The following is a 21,949-nucleotide window of genomic DNA, read 5'->3' as shown; positions in this document are numbered from 1 at the left end:
TCACTTGACATCATTGTTTATTGTCCAACTCATTCAACTCTATTGGTGATGTTGTTTAACATGTTTGAATATATTACCTCATGTCTTTCCCGGTCTCTATGTAACACTCGATTATGAATACCATGTTCAAGCCCAGTAAGTCATTCATGACTTTTTCTTAGGCTATGAAATGACACTTAAGTAACTTTTTTGTTGTCATCAAAAGTTTCAAGTTGGGAAGATGATTCAATGGAAAACCATCTCTATAAGTATTTTCAATTATGCATCCAATTAAATATAAAGATTTATAACCATTGATTTTTTTATATCATCCCACGCACAAGCATATGCAAATAGCAATGAGTTATTTGGAATCTCAATTATTTTTCTTCCATTTAGAATGATTTCTTCATTTTGTTGGCTTAATTAAAAGTGGCATCCGCTACACTTAATAGAAGCTTCCTTACAAACTAATGCCTCCTCTGTGTATTTGATACCAAAATTTTTGGACATTATATTTGGTGGTGTTTATTCTAAGAAACTTCTCAGCAGTAATTCACAGAAGTCAAGACATGAATGTCAATGGGAATACCGTTCCAACATGAATGTTGAGAAACTATTAGCCGGAGAGTTCTTTTTATAATATGAACATCTTGTTCATTTTGTGGATTAATAGGTTGCCCTATTTTATATGTTTGCTGCCCTCTAAGCAATCAGTTTCTATTGCCATTGTTCAGGAGACACCACGACAACTAGCACAATATGAGTTTCACACTCAGGGTCTTCAAGATTTGTATTTATGATGTTGTGATCATTATTGTAGACAAGGGGCGACATTTATTCTATGTCCATACCACTGACATTGTCCACACATGGGTACAATTAAAAATGATGAGTTATTTGCAGAGATGGTAAAATCCTGACATTGACAATGTGAGGTGGAAACTTTATTATCACTCCACAATGTATACACAACTCTCAAACTGTATGACTAAGCCACATAGAAAATGCTGTTGAGATGCGTTGAAAGTATCACAGATCCTCTGATGTAGATGACAAGTAGTCTACTCCGAGAGGCCATGAATGTACCAGACCTTACCCATTGCCCTATATCAGCGTGTTCATGGAGGGTAGAGTTTTTACACATAATGTATAGTTGTATTTAATCCTTTACATTGTTACAGACTGGGTTGCTATCAAGCTTTGTTTCCTTTGAGCCTGTTGGTTGATATCCCATCCTATTCGTAGGCAGAATCTGACTACTTAGAATTTGTATGACGACTTTCAGTCATTTGCTTCAATAACCTCTTGCTCAATTAGTCTGTCGGTGATGTTTCAAAATTCCTTCAAAGCAATACTCGCTTCTATTAAGAGGAGGTATAAGTTTGAGACATGGAGATGAGGTGGAGCTTGGAGTGGGAGTCATTGAAGTGGAAGAAATTACCGGCTGAAAGGGTGACAAGTAGCTTCATACACAATCGCAGTGACCGAAACCTCTGCAAATGAAATACCTTATTCTCGCGGTGGAGAGTGTAATCATGTCATTTCCCCTTGCAAACTCCTACATCGGATTACTTGTAATATTGCACTAAGCATAAGCAGACTTTTGAACCTCCCAAACGTTATGCGATTCATCGCCATACTAGAACACCAAGGTGTTACCCACTTGGAATGTTTTGGAGGAAGCCCAGGCATTATAATCTACGCTCATGTTATATTGCCACTCGTCTCCCACCTTTTATTCTCTGTTGCCCTCTGCAGAATGAATATTTGAAGACACACAAAACTAACAACATAGCCGCCATTGCTGCAAACCGAACTGCCATTCTCATCCTATACTAAAACTATTCAACTGCACAAATATGAAAGTGCAATCGAATGCCTTGTTTCGTATTTCTCTTTTATGTAATGAAAAGTGAAGAGAAAAGATGTGCGCAAAATGGAGGAGAGCGGAGGTATTTATACAGAACTGGGGAAGGAATTTGGAATGCTTTTCTGTTTTTATTGAATAACCAGATTTAGCAATACATTGTTTACTCATCAAGTCTGAAACATTACCGATAGTCTTATTGAAATACCACTATGTGTTTCAAACTTCTCAGCAATACTCACTTCTCCTCAGATGCTGCTATTACCCACGACAATCAGAAATGTTTCTGTCTTTCGCAAGAATTTAGAAGGTTTATGTTCGATGTTCCTTGAATGCTATCTTGACTGTTATACTTTCTATCTCAGTAAGACATATACCATCAACTTCTTGGGTTTGCATTGAGTATCTCTTCCCATTCCTTCGAATGATGTGTTCAACTGTATCTAATATATATGTCCACCAACCTAGCAATTTGCAAAAGATGTTATTGTCATCGCTCCCAATCTTAATCTACAAGTACCTTAACTCGCTGAATAAACGTTGGCACCTTCCCCTGCTGACTATGCATCAAGGTACAAAGTGATGTGGAACATGAATGATCTTCCTACGCCATTTATAATAATTTCTTTCTTTGTTTTTTTTCTGTTCGGTTTGCCCTTATTTGTTCTCTTTCATCTCCTAAAACTGATGATATTTGGATACCTGTATTAATAGAAAGTCCCAATAATTGTCTTTTTGATGTTCATTCAATCTTATTCATTCTTGTTTGACGATCATTGACTTGATGCTCTTTCTCCATGATGAGTTGGCTGCTGTCTTTCACCATTATTGTCGCTGTTTTCATTCTTAATTGAACTTTGTATCATACTTTAAATCCTTACATTTACAGCCTGCTCTGATACCATGTTGTGAAATAGCATCTCTGCAAATGTAATAAGACTACTATATTTCTGTGTGTTCCAAGTACAAATCCAAATGCATATATATATAGGAGAAGAAGAGACATGTCTATATGTTAATCAATAGGTAATGGTAAATTTATGGTAAATGATATATATATCAAAAGCAGTACTGTTTAACCAATAACCATTAGAGATTAACTCTAGATCAATTCAATCTGACAGAAGCTACAACATTAACACTTAATCCCAACAGCTATGCATAATTCTTTAAGATTCTCAGAGATATATTCTCCTCCATTATCGGACCTTAGAGTTTTGATCTTCTTTCCAATATGATTTTCAACTAAGGCTTTGAATTCTTTGAATTTGGACAGAACCTCATTTGACTCTTTCAGTTTAAGGGAATATATCCAGGTTTTTCTAGAATAATCATCCACAAATATGATGTAGTAAGAGTATCCTCCTAATGAAGGTACTGACATGGGTCCACATAGGTCAGTATGAATGAGTTCAAGAATGCTCTTCGATTTATGTTCACTATGATGAAAAGGAGTTTTAGGGTTCTTTCCTAGTGCACATTCTTCACATATTCCTTCATGTTCAAGTTTAAAGTCAGGTAAACCTTTTACAATTTTCTCTATAGAAGGTAAAGATCGGAATTTAAGTGTCGTAGTCTTCTATACTAAACTTCATTTGTGTTCCTAATTTCATTGTTAAGGTCTAGATTTGGGGAATTACAAAGCTTGTATAGGCTCCCTTCTCTAACTCCAATATAAATAGCATTTTTAATGTTTGAGTTTTTTGACTTGCAGAAAACTTTATTTTTGTGAAAAGCAATCCAATATCCTTGATTTGCTAGACCGGATATTCCGATATAGAGATAAGGTTTCTTTTGATTCTAGGAACAAATAGGATGTCTTTTAAGTGTTGAGACATTGTCATTGATGTCAAAAATATGAATGAAATAGTCATTGATGTTAAAGGCATGAGAAGCCAAATCCATGATCAGAAGAATCTTCAATGTATGAACAAATTTCTAGAAGGTACGAGGCATAGGTTGTGGAGAAATATGTGCATCGGATGGTCTCCCATGTCAAGAAGCAAAATACTATGAGACAACATGATATGCCCAATTATGATGATGATGTGAAGCCTGGGTACAAAGCTATAATGAAAAATTATAAAGACAAATCATAGATCGAAAGGAGACAAAATAAATGTATGTCTATAACTAGAGATGAAGCATGGACACACAAAGATATAACATGACCATTTATAAGAATGTATGTAGCTGTATGAAGAATTTGCACAATTTTGTAAATGACACATCCCCGACATGAAGCATAGACATTATAAAGAGAGTCTCACAATGACACTAATAGATATAAATGTGTGAAATAGTTATGTGATTAAATGAGGGCTGGAACGTTGACATAACCTAATGCTGGAAAACCGTAGAGAGCCACTAGGGAAGCATGAAGCAGAGATGAGCCTCTTAAGACATCCACGTGAATGTGCCATCGGGTGAGAAGGATACGTATAATGGATACAAAGATAAAAACAACAAATACCTTAAGCAATGATTGATGTCATTTTGTGAGTCATGCAAAATTATGGTCACTGCGATTGGTATAAATCACGATGGAGGAATGAAATGACAATCACAAATAATGAAGTTATGTGTTCAAAGACTTGGAGCTTGGAGTGATTATGCGTTGTGAGTCAACTATGTCGTGCCATCAAAGTGATATTTGTTTGGACGTGTAAGCATCTGAGGCAGCAATGAGTCAAAGTGGAGTTCGAATTAATTCAAAGCAGCATTAAAAATGATGATCAAGCCATGCATCGACATAACCTACGCAAAAATTATATACTCAAAAGACAAAAAGATCTGCAACAATTGTGTAATGATAAAAGATGCGAGTCTTTTCCTATAAGTTCGTAAAGAAGACATAATTGGTATTCAATCGCATAATATAATAGCGATGTTTTTTCTAGTGTTCTCGAAGATATATGAACTTGGATTATAAAGTGTTATTCCTATACGACTCAGAAAATTGAGGAGGAAATGTGACTCATGGGTTTAAAAATTCATATATGTCAAAGCTAGAGTTCTAATGGGAATAATTATATCTATAGAAACAAATATTAGTTTCGATGAATTACAATCTTTAAAGATTGTTTATTTTAAGGGACTTGACTCTTAAACATTGAAGAGTAACGACCCCTTACATGATTGCATATGAATAAGGGGATAATATCATTCAAAATATGAAGTCAGCAGATGAAATAAAATAAAAGTAGGAAGTATATATATATATATATATATTCAGATTTTTAAATCTGAAATATACATTCATCAGAAATAAGTTGAAGGAGGACATACTAGGATATTTTATATTTATCATTGCAGAGTTGAAGGTTGACAAAAAGGGAAAATATACTTTCAGAGTTAAGAACAAATTATATCCATCAACAATTTGAGCAAGCAACCATATAAAAGGTGGAATTTCAGATTTAACATCAGAAGTGGGAGTAGTTGCTTCTAGTGGGTCAGAGCCTACAAACTGTAGTAGTTGTAGCTTCCAGCGGGTAGGTGCTCACATAACGAGGTGGAGCCTCTTTTATAGGTCATAGCCTACATACATATTGTAAAAAGATTCAAAGTTATATAAAAGCATTTTGTGGGTTTCTCCCGCATTGGGTTTCCACGTAAAATTGTGTTATTGTGTTCAAGTGCATAATTGTTGATTTTAGTATCTAAATAATTATTTGGATAAAGATTTAAAATTTGACAAAATTATTAGTATATTGATTCACCCCCCCCGTCTCAGTACACTTGAGCGCTTTTCATTAAGTGCAAGTCAACTCCGGAACTCAGATGTACTGAGTAGGTCCCAATTTCTTTCACAGGATAAGTGGAGTTGTCTCTTATAGTTACTTTTTCGGTTGAATGTCCTTAGAGTGTTTCAAAGTGATCTCTAAATACGGTGATATGCCTAGAGGCTGCACTGTCCACAATCCAAGTGTTTCTATTAGTGTTCAACTCACTTGATAAGGAAAGGAAGAATAATGAGATTTCCCCTTCTTTTACTTCAACCATGTTGATTGGATTTTTCTTTCTTTCCGGACAATACATGTGAGTATGTCCAAATTTGTCACATTTGTAACACTGAACTTTGGATAGGTCTCTTCTCTTACAGTTTGTATATTTCTTTCCTCTCTTCCTTTTGAATTTACCCTTCTTATTACTTGATTTTGCATGTGATGCTTGAGACTCTTCCTCCTTATTGGAGATGATACCTCTAGAGATTAACCATTACTCTTCTTGAGTGCAATCATGTTTTAGTTGATCAAATTTGGGTATAGAGGGATGACTGATGCATTGGATAAAAGATTCCCATGATAATGGTAGTCGTCTAAGGACTATTAGAGATAGTTCCACATCGTCTACATTACATCCAATGGTAGAGAGTTGATCCTTTAACTCAGTTATTTTTGAGAAATATGATGAGATTGTATCTCCTTTATCCATTTTGATATTGATGAGTTGCTGTTTTAATGTAAGCAATCTGCTGGTATTGTTTATTTCAAATGTATCTTGAATGGTTTTGAACATCTCATAAGCGGTAGTTAATTTTTGAATTTTCCTATTGATGGAAGAATATGATCTTTAACTCCATCAATGATGATTATCTTAGTTTTATTGTTACGCCTTTTCCATCATGTCTTTTCTGTTTCATCTATAAGCATTTTATTATTTTCTTCTATAAATGATTCCAATTCAAGTTCTTGAAGTATTGCTATGATTCAAATTTCCCATCAGACAAAATTAGAAGCGCATTCCAGTCTATCCTCGACTCTAATATTATTCACCATGATTGATATGTTCAAATGATGTTAGCAATCTTTAAGAGAATTATCACTGTCATTTTTTTTTAAATGCTTGCTCTACCAACCTTGCTCTACCAACCTTGCTCTACCAACCTTGCTCTGATACCATGTTAGGGAATGTTAGATCAGAGGTAGAAGATTACCTTATAAGTAATTGCCAGAAAATGACAGATCTGATTACTTTAATTCTGATATCGATCACAGCAGAGGTATAGTTTAAATGCTTTGTATAAATTCCTGATATCTTACTTGCCTTTTTCTCTTTCAACGAATATTACTGATGCCACTTTAGTATTTGCAAGTTGACATATATAAGTGCAGATCGCTGGTAGTAACATATAGCATGATGTTTTTCCAAACGATCATATCACTGAATATATATAAATATTGAATGGTTGTCTCATGTAGAGACATGACTCTACAAGGGCACGTAGGGTCTTGTCTCTACATGAGACTACTCTTAACCATTAGATATTATTCTTAACCACATTCGGTGGTTATGTACTTCAAAGAGTCCGATCATTATCGTTATATGATATTTCACAATACCCAATCTCATTCAGTGATATGGCACAATGAAGCAGTTCATGATAACAGTAAATAACCAAATCATATTCACAGTATGATCGCTGCTTTATAATAGAGATTTGAATCAGTTTGTACAGTCTATATATATATATACATACATACATGAGACCACTCTTAACCATTAGATATTATCCTTAACCACATTTGGTGGTTATGTACTTCAAAGTGTCCGATCATTATCAGCATATAATATTTCACAATACCTGATCTCAGTCGGTGATATGGCACAATGAAGTAGTTCATGATAATAGTAAATAACTGAATCTATTCACAGTATGCTCGCTGCTTTATAACAGAGATTTGAATCAGATCGAATCAGTTTGTACAGTCAACATATATACATATATATACATACATCTAATTGCATTTACTATCTCATTCACCCAGTACACATTGTTGAATTTGTAGCATCGTTCGCATATCCTGTATCTGACTATTGCTCTCATATATATATATATATATATATATTTAGATGTATTGCTGGGACTATGGAGAAAAGTGAAGTGATAAAAGTGATGAGAACACTTCCAAGACACTATAGGCCTAAGCTATAATATATATGCTATTGAGGTAAGTCATACTATGAACATATACTTTGGATCAAATTTATGGAGCGATCTCTGCCTTTGAGATTTGTGAATTTGATTCTAATAATGTCAAAATAAGGAAGTCGCATTAAGCCTGTAAGAAGATTGAAGATGGATTTGAAACAAGCAATGATCTAGATAATGCAGAAGCAAATTTTGTAAGAAGACTGAGGAAAGGGTCAAGAAAATACAAAGGTAAGTTTCTCTTTAAATGCTTCAGTCATGGAAGAATCGGTCATTATGCTGCTAGATGCATTTTTAAAGAAGATAGCTATAGGACTGATGATGGTAAAAAAAGAAAAGAAAATTATAGAAGAGATGACCAAAAGAAATAGAAATGTTTCTATTCAAAAGAGACCCACTCATCTGAAGATGAAGATTGTGATGATGAGACATTTTTAGCCATAAAGGAAGATGGTATTGAGAAGTGCAAGCAAATAATGAAAATCAATGATTGTGTGGACTGATCTACATAGAAAAAGAACTGAAAATTGGGTAATTGATAGCAAATGCTCAGATGATATGACTGATGGTAGGATAAATTTCCTTTGAAAAGTATCAAGGTGGATCAATTAAGTTTGGTGGTTAAGTGGTTGCCAAATCTGTGGCAAGGGAACCGTATCCATTGAGGGTAAGGACAAGACTGAAGATGTTTATTATGTTGAGGGTTTGAGATATAATCTTCTGAGTGTTAGTCAGGTGTGTAGTGAAGGTTTCCAACTTACATTTTTGTAAAGGCGAGATTAGAAAAGGAAATTTCAGAAGACTGGCTGCATAAAGCTTAAGGACAAATGGTAATTCCTATCATTTAAAAGAAAATAGAGGAAATTGTATTTTGATGGTGCAAAGCAGTGAATTTTGGTTATGGTCCAAAAGGATGGAACTCAAGCTTACTAGTACAACATGTAAGGGAATGTTTAATGGAGAAGAAGTTAAGAACCAAATTCAATAGCAAGGAGTTTTCTAATATAAAACATTTGGTGTTGTTTCATATTGAGCTATGCGGACCTACATGAATAAGAGGACTAAATAGTGAAAGGTATTTTATATTAGTTATTGATGATTACCCTAGAATGACATGGATTACTTTCTTAAAAGAAAAATTAGAAGCCCCTTGGATAAAATTTAATTGTTCAAATATATTATTGAGAAGGGATTAAAAGTTTAGATCAAATGTTTAAGGTTTGATAATTGTGTTGTTTTGCACTGAATGGGTTTGATTTTGGTGTTGCCATCAATGTCATGGACATCATTGGCAATATGAGTTCATTGTTGTCATTAATGTTAAGTTGATGTTTGTGGATGTCCAAAAAGTGGTTGGATGTTCATATGTTCCCTTGTAATGATCTTGGAATGGCAAGAATATAGACAACAATATAATGGAGTAAGAGAAATGATAGGAATAATAAAATAAGAGATACATATAGAAGAGATGATAAAAAATAAAAGAGAAGATGCCACAGAGAATCCTAAGAAGAGTTTATATTCAAAACAGGCCTATCATCTAAAGATGAAGATTGTGATGATTTAATTGATTAAACACTGATTTTTGCCATAAAGGAAGATCGTAGTGAGTTTGGTGAAAATATCTGTAATTTTATTCTTTGTAGGTGCATAATCTAGTCGAACTTCATTCTTGTCTTGTAAAAAGTAATATTGGATAGAAATATGTATAGTCATTGAATTGTACTTGTATTATGACACAATACAAATTTTCTCATTATACACCACCTTGATGCATCTGGTTGAAAATTGTAGCTGTAGTATAGATCTTTCTCTGAGTTTGCTATATATTGAAATTGAGATAATACCTATGTATTGTGTTTACAGCTGGAGAAGATATTTGACATAATATTATATGAAGCGACATGTGTCATGTGAAGAACCACGTGTTTGGAAATATGAAGACACTTGTTTATGGAAATTTAAGGGACCTTCAGTAGGGATATGAAGAGTCTCTCAATTCTATATATTCATGAGATTGCTTTGTGTGTAGATACAATTTGATCAAGTAGAAAGCATTGTACTTGTACATTTAGTATATCAATGAAAGAGATATTTTTCTAGTGTGGCTAGGTTTTCCCTTCTAGCTGAAGGGTTTTCCGAGGGTTTATGTCTTCTGTTTTTTGTATCTTCTTTATTGTTGTTTATCATTGTTTCTGAGCAAAACATTAACACAAAGTAACATGACTCGGACCCGGCTCGGACTCGGCAAGGGTAACTTGACTCGTGACCTGACTCGGACTCGGAAATGACTCGGCGGTGACTTGGCAAAGTGAAAAAACCTCGAAATTTTGAGATTTTTTAGGATTTAAAGAACATTCCATGCACCCATTATTGAATAAAGCTTAAAGACACAATAACATCATTAAATAGAAGATAATTTGATCATAATGCACATACTTAAAGTTAAAAGTCAAACATACATTGATTACATAAGTACACTGTACAATACTACAAAGGTAAATTGCTAAATACTATATTACTAGTAATTAAAGTTTAAACAGTAGCTGAAGGAAATATTATAAAAGTACATACAATCATTTATAAAATGATAAATCCATGCAACCCATCAAAATGTATATGTATTATGTATTATGAAATCCAACACATCAAGATCCAATGAATCAATAGTCATCATCAAATGTTCCAAATTCTGATCATATATCAAGTTAAAAAAAAAAGTTAAAACAAGACCAGGAGTCCTCATCATCGTCATCCTCATCATCATCATCAAATATTTCCATCCTCATCCTCATCCCCAACCTCGACCTTAGGCTCAGTATAATCTATAAAATGCCTCTTAGTAAGGCATCTAAGGTATGTCATAGATGACTGATTAGCCATAGCATCAACCAGTGAGGTGCCTCTAGGATCAACTGTAGTCTCTGGCTCTGCTAATGCCTGTGAGGTGCCACTAGGATCAATTGTAGTCTCTGGCTCTGCCAATGCCTGTGAGGTGCCACTGGGAACAACTGGAGCTCTCTGGTCCTCTATTGCCATTGCTACAGCCTCAGCTTGACCCTCTCTATCTGCCTGGTCAATCCACTGTAGGTCTTCATCATCAAAGACAGGATCAGTAGCCTCAGTAATCCACTCAGACTCTGGATCAACCTCCTCTAGAGTAATTAGAGAGGTGTCACTATCCAAAATCTCCCTAGTCCTAATGCACAGGTTGTAATGCACAAAGACTAGCCTATTCATTTTCTCCACAGACAACCTGTTACGCCTCTTTGAGTGGATGTGCTCGAACATGCTCCAGTTGAGCTCACATTTAGAAGCACTACTTGGTACTTGGCTGGCTCAAAATGCGGATGGCGATTTGCTGAAGGTTTTTGGTTGAAGGCCCAAACATTTGCCACCATCTATCTGAATTTTGAAAAAAGGAAAAGAAAAAAATATTAGTCTCATTTCAAAATTTGAAGTTTAAAGTTTAAACTTAAAGTTTAAAACTAGAAATTTAGAAACTAGATTGTATAAGGCTTAAATTGCAATTTTAACCTGGCTGCAATTTTGAATGACCTTTGTAAATTCGACTTGAAAAAATGGGCCCTGATGCATTATTATAGGCATCCATCTCAAGCAATATATTTGTGGCATTAGTGGCCATCTTCGATATCACAGTGTATAGGCCACTAAGAACCTCCTCATCTGCCTTGAAATCATCATGAAAATGGTATGCTGGATTGAGGTAATAGGTTGCTGCGTGGATGGGCTTATGAAGCTGATTTTGCCATATCCTATCAACTGTCCCAAATAGGGCTATAGTTTTCCTCAACTCCGACATATTTGGCCTTAATAGCCTCCTTGACCCTATCCATGCCCTCATAAATGTAGCCCATAGAGGGCTTCTCGCCATCAGCAACTTGTAGGAGGGCTACAAGGGGCTCAGTGATCTATAGAACAATTAAACAAAAAAACAATTTAGTGAATGATGAAACTTTGCAAAGTTGCACAATGAAAATAAAACAAAAATATGTATGAGATAAATTAATTTATAAAATTTTAAGACTTAAGCTTTTAAAATTTAAATTACCTCCACAATCTTCGAACATGGCTCCCAAAAACCTTCATCATCATAAATGCATTTTGTTGCATCTATCCCTGTAGGGCTGGTGGCAAAGGAGGAGGAACTCCATTCTGGACCAACAAACATGCACCTCAAAGCTAACCTTGAACTCAGCAAGGATTTTAGTGTGATAAAATTAGAGGCAAATCTTGTGATACCAGGATGAGCCAACTCCTTTCCCTTCATGTATTGCCTCATAGTGCTAAGGACCAAGGCATGATTGTAGATGAACTTACAAAGATTTTTGGCCTTGGTAACACATGATTTCACCCATACAAGTTTGCCAATATTCTCTAACATGAGGTCGATGACAAATGAGAGAGTATTATAGCAGTGACTCGCATGACTTGCGATTTGTATTATACTTTTATTGTGCATTGAGTGTTTGTCATTGTGTGAGACTCGCGAAGGTATGTGAGCTTTCTAGCTATACTTTCAGTAAAAGAAGCAACACATTGAGTTCTTGCACATATTCAAAGTGCATTTTCAAGGTTTTTCTTATTGCCATTTCAAACATTGTCATGATTGCTAGTTAATCCCAAGCTTTTTCATTTCTTCAGCTCATTCAAAATTATGAATCTTCTCATCTAACAGAAATTTGGATTTGTTCTAACCATTTTGATAGTTTCCAACTAGTGGTTTTTATAGAGGCCACGACTTTAAATACTACCTTTTAGTCACCTTTCTTGTTAATTGGATATATTTGTCTTTTGCATATATTTTCAAATCTTTCAATAGGGTAGCAAATTTTGCCTTGTTAGGGTACCTTTAGGTAGCTTGATATAGCTCGCCCAATACAACCCCCAATCTGTTCTTTATGATGCATCTCACCCATGAGAATTGCCGAGTATACCTCAAGGCTCCATCAAAGTTAAGCTTCTATTAGCCATTTTTGGGAGAAATTTATTTTATTAATTTTAAATAATTAATATCTAAATTGTCGATTTGGGTTCGAGCAAATAAAATTTCCCATTTGGGTTCGTGGGCGGGTTCGTGTGTGTGTGTGTCTCTCTCTCTCTCTATATATATACATAAAAAAAAGAGATGTGCATAATTGCAAAACTTAGTCATTTCATAGTATGGATATATGTTGCTTGATCATTGATCAATGCCAAATGTCAAAGATAAACATTAAATACCTGTTCATTACTAAATACCCGCACACCAAAATGAGAGAGTAAATGAGTGAAATGTTTTTTATTAGGCTCCTTTTAGCGTTACATAACAAAATAGATTAAAATAAACATTATTTTAAGTTGTTTTGTTTCATTTTTTGGACCCTATTGCTGCAGGACCTCCTGGGTTCACCTGGATTCATGCCAACAAGGACCTAGATGGACCCATGGTCTGAAATCCGGACCCTGCCTGAACCCACAATGAATCCAGATGCGAATCCAGGCCTGCACGAACTTGGACCCGAATCCGGGTGCAGGGTGTGAAACTGATAACAGAGATTAGTATATTATGATAATGTTACTAATATTAATTGTTTTAACATAGTCCACCCATTGCCACCTTTTGGTTTCAAGACTTTGTGGAAGACTACACAAAGTTATCTTAAAAAATTGTTGATCTTGTAATATTTTTGTCAATCTTTGAAGTGTGAGAAGAAGCAGCTACTGATACCAAATAATAAAATATGATTCATCTTTGCCTCATTTATTTATCTGCTATCAAATTTGTTTTGCATGTGATGGAAATGCAATGTGTAAAGTATCATGTAATATAATTAGAAAAAAATATTAATTATTGAACCCTACATATTTTACCCTTCACCTTCCTTGATAGAGAGTGCAATGTGTTACAGAAAAATATCTCTCTTTGTCAAGAAAGCAGATAATACGAACTGGTACAGATGAAATAGAAACAACATTATTCATAGTCGAAAAACAGTCTTTATCCTTTAAGCTAATATTTGGTAAGGTATGTTTATATGTGTAATGTGAGCAACAGTCCTTGCATCTTCAAAAAGTGGTTCTGAAATTATTTTTATGTATAACTTTGCATTATGGTTCACTTTTACATTTCGGAGAAGATGATTAAAAGAACAAAAATATTGGAACTTTTTAGTTTAGGACTATGCTAGGGCATTCTAATTTCTAAATTTTCAAGACAATTGAATAGATTAATGTTTGAGAGCTTAGTCTAAAACACTGGGTCCCTCTGATAGTAGTGTGCTTTGTTCGATGATGATGCCACTTGCTACTATTTAGGGCCAACTGTGTTGTTCACATAAACCCTTTTTTTAAAAAATTAAATAAAAAAATTCTTAAGCTTAAAATACCTAGGCTAGGCACCTATAAATCACCAAAAAAGAGCATTAAATCTTTTGGATGATGATAAAACATAGTTCACTGGGTCCAATCTTAAGAGACAAATTAACCTAACAAAATCACCCAAAAGCTAGAAGTAAACATCAACCTTATAAAACGTTCCTTCTATATATTCATGCTATTCTTTTCTTACATAGTTTCAATGGTCTAAAGTTCAAACATAGTTAGCCATACAGCCTGCTTTTAATGCATAATCAGAAAAATCTGCACATGGCAAAAATTTCCTTAGGAGCTCCACAAAAAAGATAAAACATCACTTCTACCTTCTCTATGAAAATTTAAGTACGTAGTTTCATTTTGGGTGATCACAGGTTCAGCCTTATCACAATGCTTGATATCTTCTGTGTCATGCCTGTAGGGAATTGTGTGTTAAGGATGTGAACCATCAACTCCAGATGTTTGTATAGCTTTCCTTGCATCTAGTTTGGAGGTGCTCTACTATATAATCCAGTTATTTCTTAGCATGAAATTGAATTTTCTCCACATCCACAGGACGCAGAAACGTGCCGGCTGCTGTTGAGATCAAGGAATCACTTGAGATGGACTGTGCCACATTGAGACATTGTATCTTCCTCATGGCTAGTAGATGACCTCATCATCAGCCTAGCCCACCTCATTCATTAATTCCCGTAACTTAAGTATTCAAACCTACAATCAAGGAATCATGAACACCTTATTGACATAAATTATAATCAGAAGATTTTGCAGCCTCCTCTGTGCCAAATGTTCCTATATTGATAACAAATTCCACCTCATTTCTCAACTTTATTTTGTACTTACCACCTTCCTTCCGATTGCCTACATTGGATCTTGTCACTATTAAAAGTGAAGACTAGCTCTTTGTAAACAATAGGAATCCCGCTCTACATAAACTGCACTTATACCCTTACACATTCATCCCACACACTTTTGCCGACCCATTTCCCTAATGATCACATGAGAGAACATCACATCAATCTGTAGGTCACATAACAAATATATTGGCATTGAATGGAATGAAAATACTCCCCATCATTTACCTGTCCTCTTGATTGCACCGTGCAATCATGCTATCATGACTTGATCATTAATTAACATCATACACAATCTCATCATTAGGAATTTTTTACACAAAACCTTTCAGGTATATTTTTAAATCTTGGTATCATAATTTGTTCATTAAACCTCATACATAATTCCATTATTAGGAATTTTTTACACAAGCCCTTTTTTGTAAATGTAAAATAATTAGTTTAAAATATTCCTCTCTTTATTTTTCAATAGTAGTTACTTTCTAAAGTATCATATTTATTTCTAATATCTATGCACACTATATTTGAAATGAAATAGCAAAATATTTTTCTTTTTGTATTATGACAAATGTAATTTTTTTTTTAAGGGTAAATTGCCAGAGCTTTTTCTGAGTTTGGGCTGTCAAGCCCCAGTAACTGAACTCTCTTTAAAGTCTTGCCATGCCACGTCAATGCCTTGTATATGGAATGCTTATCTATATATACATCCTGATATTTCGGAGGACTATTTTTAATCAACTTAATATAACCATTCACAAACATATTTTTCCAGTGTTTAATAAGTTCCAAATCAACAGTTTTTTCGTACTGTTCATTTTATTTACTTTTGTTACCTAACTAAAAAGCCACCAAGGTGAAATATGCTGCATAAGTTTATTCTTCTATCTGTTCTTTTTCTTTAATCTTTTATGTATGAGATGAAATATGACTATTTGTTCAATCTATGCTGTACAATTTTTATTAATTTGATGCTGTACGGCTTGATTGAGTTCAAGATCTCATTGGACAACTTTCTTACGTTGTTTCAAAAATATACAATATAATTAGTTTACTGAAACGTATTGTTGTTTTCTGGATTTGTTAGTTCAAGACATTGAGCATGATTCAGATGCAGAGACAGAAGAGTGCTTTATTGCTGTGGAAGCCCTTCATGAGGTAGACATTGAATAAGTGCATATGATGTATTTTAGTTATGATTCCTATTGGAATGAAGTACTCTCATGCAGCTGATTTCTTGTGGTGATTGTGACTATCATTTGTTTTACGTTCATCACTGTATTCTTTGTAAAGTGATTACAGTTCTAAGAAAATAAGCAACTGATCACATATTTTGTAAAAAAGTTATGGTTGATTGTTCTTTGTGATCTCCTATGGTTTGGAAGGCTTTCTGTTGACATTAGTTACATATGTGGCAGACAATCATGTCATTGGGACCAGTTATTGTATATTTTCCTGATTTTTCACAATGGCTAGCAAGGGCTGTTCCAAAGTCGAGACGAAAAGAGTTTATGAAAAAGGTAGGGGAAATGCTTGATCAAATATCTGGACCAGTGGTTATGATCTGTGGACAAAATAAGGTAGAAGCAGAGACAAAAGATAGAGATAAATTTGTAAGTATTTTTGCTTTCTTTTTAAGCATAATGTATATTTGCACTATGGAGTAATGAAAACTACATTTATTTCTTTCAGACAGTTCTACATGCCTAAATCTTGGCTTATACAGCTTGTCTGTCTTGTTCTGATTAGTAATAATTATTGTTTTGTTGGCAGACAATGGTGTTGCCCCATATTGGACGACTTACCCGGCTGGTATTGTACCCATTGACATATACATTTAACTTTAACATGATCATCTTAATATGAATAACAATTATTAGATTGGTGTTTCTATCCAGATGTTCTGATTTCAGTTATATGGAAAATGATTAACAAAATTTATGAAGTTATATTCAACCATGCATTACAGTGGTTTTTCAAGTGTTAAATGGTAGAGAATGAGCCTTTGAGGGATGAAGAAACTAATAGAGCGGTTATGGGAGGTGACATTGCTTGGTAGTGCAAGATTTTGCTAAGTTGCCGGTTCGGTTTCTGTTCCAAGTTCAAAGTTTGAGAACCGGTTCGCAAGTTCGTCAAAATTTTGGAAAGGGGTTTGGGTTTGTTAGTACAAAAACATTGAAAAATCATAATACACACACACACACACACACACACACACTAACACACATATATACATATATATGTATACACACACACACACACACACACACACACACATACACACACACACACACACACTAACACACATATATACATATATACATACATATTTATGAAGCATGAGTTAAAATTAGAAAGTAGCATAGTAGCATAAACACATTTATGATTTAAACAACAAAAATATCATAAATAGTTAAACTTGTAATCGTAGTGATCATACCATCATATAGTTCAATCAACTTTAACATAAACTAATGGAATGAAAATCGGAAAAAACTATTAATATTCTAAGTTCTTCAATCTCCATCTTATTCTTCATATTCATCATCATCATCTTCTTCTTCTTCTTCATCTTCTTCTGGTATTACTTGAGCTAAGGCCAATGGGATCAGCAGTAGAAACAACAATGGTATTGACATAAAAGTCATCAAAATCATATTGACATCAAAGTCATCAAAATCATCCATTATAAGCCGAGCAGTGGAAGCATCCAAGTCTGCAATTTCTAAACCTATCCCACTTCTTTGTCTCCCCTTCTTTGTCGTCTTTACTCTTGTGCCTAAGAAGGCGCAAGTTGGTATGCACAAATACCAAGTTCTCTACTTTTTTTGATTGCAACCTATTGCGCTTTGCCAAGTGGATGAAATAATAGGTGCTCCAATTTCTCTTTGATGCAAAAGAACTAGCAACCTATGAAGATGACACAAGGTAAGCAATTTAAAAAGAATTAATTCAATCTTATAAAAAAATTAAAATCACTTAGTCATGATTCTTTTGAAGATAAAGTGAGCTACTTAAAAAAAATAAATTATAAAACTTGTGATATGATTTTGGTTGCAAGGGGCTGCAGCATTTGGAATCTTAGCCATGGAGGTACCACCAACTTAGACCTCTAGCATTCACAAACTCTATCAACTCATCCATGATTATATCTCTTATATCATCATCAAGAAATAGTCTTTTAAATGCTGCCTGGTACTCGTCAGACACTTCCATATCTCTATATGGTGGCAAACTTCCTAGTAGACTACAATAATGAGAGCTATAGTATCTAGGCGTCAAGGCATAGGCAAGCAAATGTAGTGGAGTGGTCATTTTGTTTCATCTTTCAACAATAATTGTTTGCACTTGTTTGAAAAAGGTCTCTTGGGGATCTTGCTCTTTCTCATTTATAATTTGCTTGATCTTCTCAAGCATTGAGTCTATGCCATCATAGATCTCTCTAAGGCAAGGCCTATTCATGTTAGTGTACCTAAGCATACTCATAATAGACTTGGTGATTTTAAGGATATATTCCACACATTCCCACCATGAGTCAGCCAATACCCTATCCTTTATTTTGTTTGCCCTATCAGAGTTCTTTTACTTCCATACACCCCAATCGTGGCTGATTACCATGCCTTGAAGTGCATCTTTCACTTGCACAAGTCGTCTCAAGACGATTATATGTGATGCAAAACGGGTCTTAGCAACCTGTGACATAAATTAGAGCAAAAAACTACTATTAGATACATATTTTTAGAAAAGCATATACATTGCACAAGCAAAATATGAAAAATCATAAATTGTCAAATATTAAAAATTAAATTACTAACTTGAGTTCAAGTTCTTTTACCTTCAATAGCTCCAATTTTGATTGGTTTCTAAAAAGAGATTGAGTCATGTGGTGGTTTGTGACAAACATTTGGATGTCCACAACCTCTTCATACACTGTTTTTATCCACTCAATTTGGTTCCCAATCTTCTATAGCATAAGATTGAGTGAATGGACCGCACAAGGTGTCTAAAAGATATGCCAATATCATGCTTCAACCAACAAAACAACTGCCCTACAATTCTTTGCATTGTCCGTTATGACTTGGACAACATTTCTTGCACCCACTTATTCAATGGCCTCAATTAGGATATTAGCAATAAATGGCCCATCTTTTACTTGGCCTTCACAATCCACTGCTTTTAGAAACATTGCCCCTTTAGGGGACACTGCAAGGACATTGATCAAGGGACGGTTCTTGGAATCCTTCCACCCATCTGAAACAATAGTCACCCATGAGTCCCTTATGGGCTTCAATTGATCTTCAATCCGTTGGACCTCTTGATCCAACAAGGTGGTGTACACTTTCTCATACCTGGGGCCACAATACCCTCTGGGAGCTTCATTGCCACCCCTCGACATGTCTTTTTGAAATGGAGAGCGAACAACATTAAAGGACAACCCATTTGGATAAAGGGATCTTCCCACCTTAATGTCAGCAATTTGTCGACTCTTATTTTGAAAAGCAGTTTCTAGTGGTCCCTTTCTTTTGTGTGCAAGGGGGATAGATTTAGTTTTAGTGTACGTTGCAGTACTAAAAAAGGGGTGGTCTTGTACTATAACCTTGGGGGGTGGGGGGGGTTTGCATTTCCTTTGCTCTTTTACTTTTACTTTTATTGCTATTGAGTTTTGTTGCCCTATGTCCTCCTCTCTCTTATACTGACTCATGCTCTTAAATATATTTTAACACGGTTTCATTTGGTATAGGGGCACCTTTTTTGCCAGGGCATTTCTTGACTCCTTTCAAAGTGTATCCACACAAATGACCTACCACACAATAATAAGAACTATTTCTCTCTACACCACAACCCCGACTTCTCCAACGAAAGGCACCACCTCCTAGAAGTGGTCTTAGAATATCTACATACTTTCATAGAGGAGAATCAGATTTGGTTTCTATTCTTTGTTCGGTATTGCCTACGGATGAAGAGGTAGATGCCATTCCTTTCCCCATGGCAAGCAATTAGATACATGTTCATAAATAATTTGCAAGAAAATGACAAATTCTGAAAAAATGGAAAAGAACATATGTAGATCGAAAGAGAAATGGAAAAATGAAAAAATTGGAACAAAAACAATAGCAAATGGAATAAGATCTTACCTTTTCCAGCCATTGCAAGCTTGCAAATGTGTATGAATGATGCACAAACACTTGAAGAACACCCACAAATCAATCTTCAAACTCCTCCTTGCATAACTAGATGCTTGCTCAAAAACTTATGTGCTCTTCCTGAAGACAAAATAACTTGTTTGGAATCATCAAATGACAATAAGAGGCCACCAAAAGCAATTCATAACGACTTTTAGGGTTGTGGATGCCAAAAAACATTTCATTGTTGCCCAGAAAAACACTATGCAGCCGTCCACAGGGCCCAGTTCATTGTAGGTTCGAAGTGGGTTCGAACTTTTTGGTGTTGGTTTACCCGGGTTCAAGCCTAGTTCAAATTGAATCAAACCTGAGGGGCAAAAATCACACCTTGTCTAAACCAAGTCTGAATTGGACCAGAACCACGAACTGGTCCAAACTTTTCTTGTTGTGGAGGGGGGCGCACCATGGTAACTTAGAGATTTTAGATCAAGTTTTCATAAAATTGTCAGAAAGTTAAATTCAGATAGAGTGTACTATGTCTTTTTGTTTCACTTGTAGAACTAATAGTTTATATTTCATGAAAATCCATTTCTATTCAGGAATTTCATTACTATGGTTTTGATGCAAATATATATTTCTTTTTATCAGATGTTAAGGCTGGGTTTTTGAAAGGGCCTAAACCCATGTACAAGTATTTTTTTCGTTTTTTAAAGACATAACAATGAGGCTCACCAAATTACCAAGAACGAAAACTTAGAACCCACAAAATGGCCTTAAACAAGGCTTCCAACAAACAGTAAGAGACACTAAAATAACAGTAAGGTGTGAGACTTTAAACTAATTGTAAACAGACAGTGAGTGGATCAGTGGGAAGCTCATTGCTGAGATGAAGAGAGATCACTCAAAGTGTCAAGAGCTTTCTTCTCTTTTATAAGGAACTCTAAGTGGTGATCAAACAAATGTTTGTCCATGTCTCCTGACATTTCTCTTTGTTTTACATTTGATATTTAGTTCTTCTGCTAGGCCCTGCTTCATGAAGACTCTCTCTTCCCTTTTCAGCACACTTTCTTGGAGCATGGCAATCTTTACAGTAAAGTTCTTAATGGTGATCCTACTATGATGGATAACCTTTTTCAAAAAATTATTTAGGTTTTCTTTGTTTCGTTCCATCTCAAGGATTTTTCTTTTCAAATCATTTAATATCTCGCTGACTTACACATACATTTCCTGAAAGGTTCTATTGGTCCTCATTAAACAGACAGTACTTTGGCAATGAATTGCTATTGCAAAGGGTCAATTCTCATTTTAGTTCTGCCATTTAGTGTCATGAGCCATTTCAATGTACTTTGTTGGATATCTGATATAATAACATTTTATCAGAGTACCAATCCAAGTTTACAAATCCTTAATTTAATCTTCTTTCTAGTTCCGTGTAACAGACGTTTCCAGTTTCTTCTCCTTAGATTTCTTATTTGCATCATTTTGAAAATCAATCTCCTTAATCTTTTTAGTCTTCTTTCGCTGCCTAACCTCTTCTCCCTTCTGAGTACTCTCTTCTCCTCTTTGAAGCTTATTATCGCTATCAACTTCATTCCCCTTTTCCTTAGGCCTAATAGTGGTTTGCTTGGCTTTATAATAACTTATCAGAGTTGCACTTTCCTTGTCCTTGTTGGTATCCAAACCTTGTTGTGTCTAGATCATTTTGAATGTCGATCTCCTTAATCTCTTTGGTCTTCTTTTGCTGCCTAACCTCTTTGCCCATCTGAATACCGTCTTGTCGACTTTGAGACTTGTTCACGCTATCAATTTTAGGCCC

At 34.9% G+C, this 21,949-nt stretch overlaps 1 protein-coding gene across 7 annotated transcripts in view; it reads left to right on the top strand.

The window, feature by feature from the left end:
• The window catches only part of LOC149535938 (uncharacterized), a 280,772-nt gene that overhangs the window by 95,689 nt on the left and 163,134 nt on the right, over window positions 1-21,949 (top strand). For all 7 annotated transcript variants that reach the window (XR_016357873.1, XR_016357871.1, XR_016357872.1 and 4 more), the window contains 3 exons: window positions 16,098-16,168; window positions 16,429-16,623; window positions 16,784-16,822. Coding sequence is in view for 4 of the 7 variants with exons in the window: in XM_089806831.1 (XP_089662957.1) it covers window positions 16,098-16,168; window positions 16,429-16,623; window positions 16,784-16,822 (305 nt within the window). In the remaining 3 variants the exon portion in view is untranslated. The remainder of the gene's footprint in view (window positions 1-16,097; window positions 16,169-16,428; window positions 16,624-16,783; window positions 16,823-21,949) is intronic.

Source organism: Cupressus sempervirens, chromosome 10 (assembly GCF_028749045.1).
Source record: "Cupressus sempervirens isolate cs-2001-9-10 chromosome 10, ASM2874904v1, whole genome shotgun sequence".
NCBI classification, from domain to species: domain Eukaryota; kingdom Viridiplantae; phylum Streptophyta; class Pinopsida; order Cupressales; family Cupressaceae; genus Cupressus; species Cupressus sempervirens.
The sequence above is the reverse complement of the archived record's forward strand: the minus strand, read 5'-3'. Positions and strand labels throughout refer to the sequence as shown.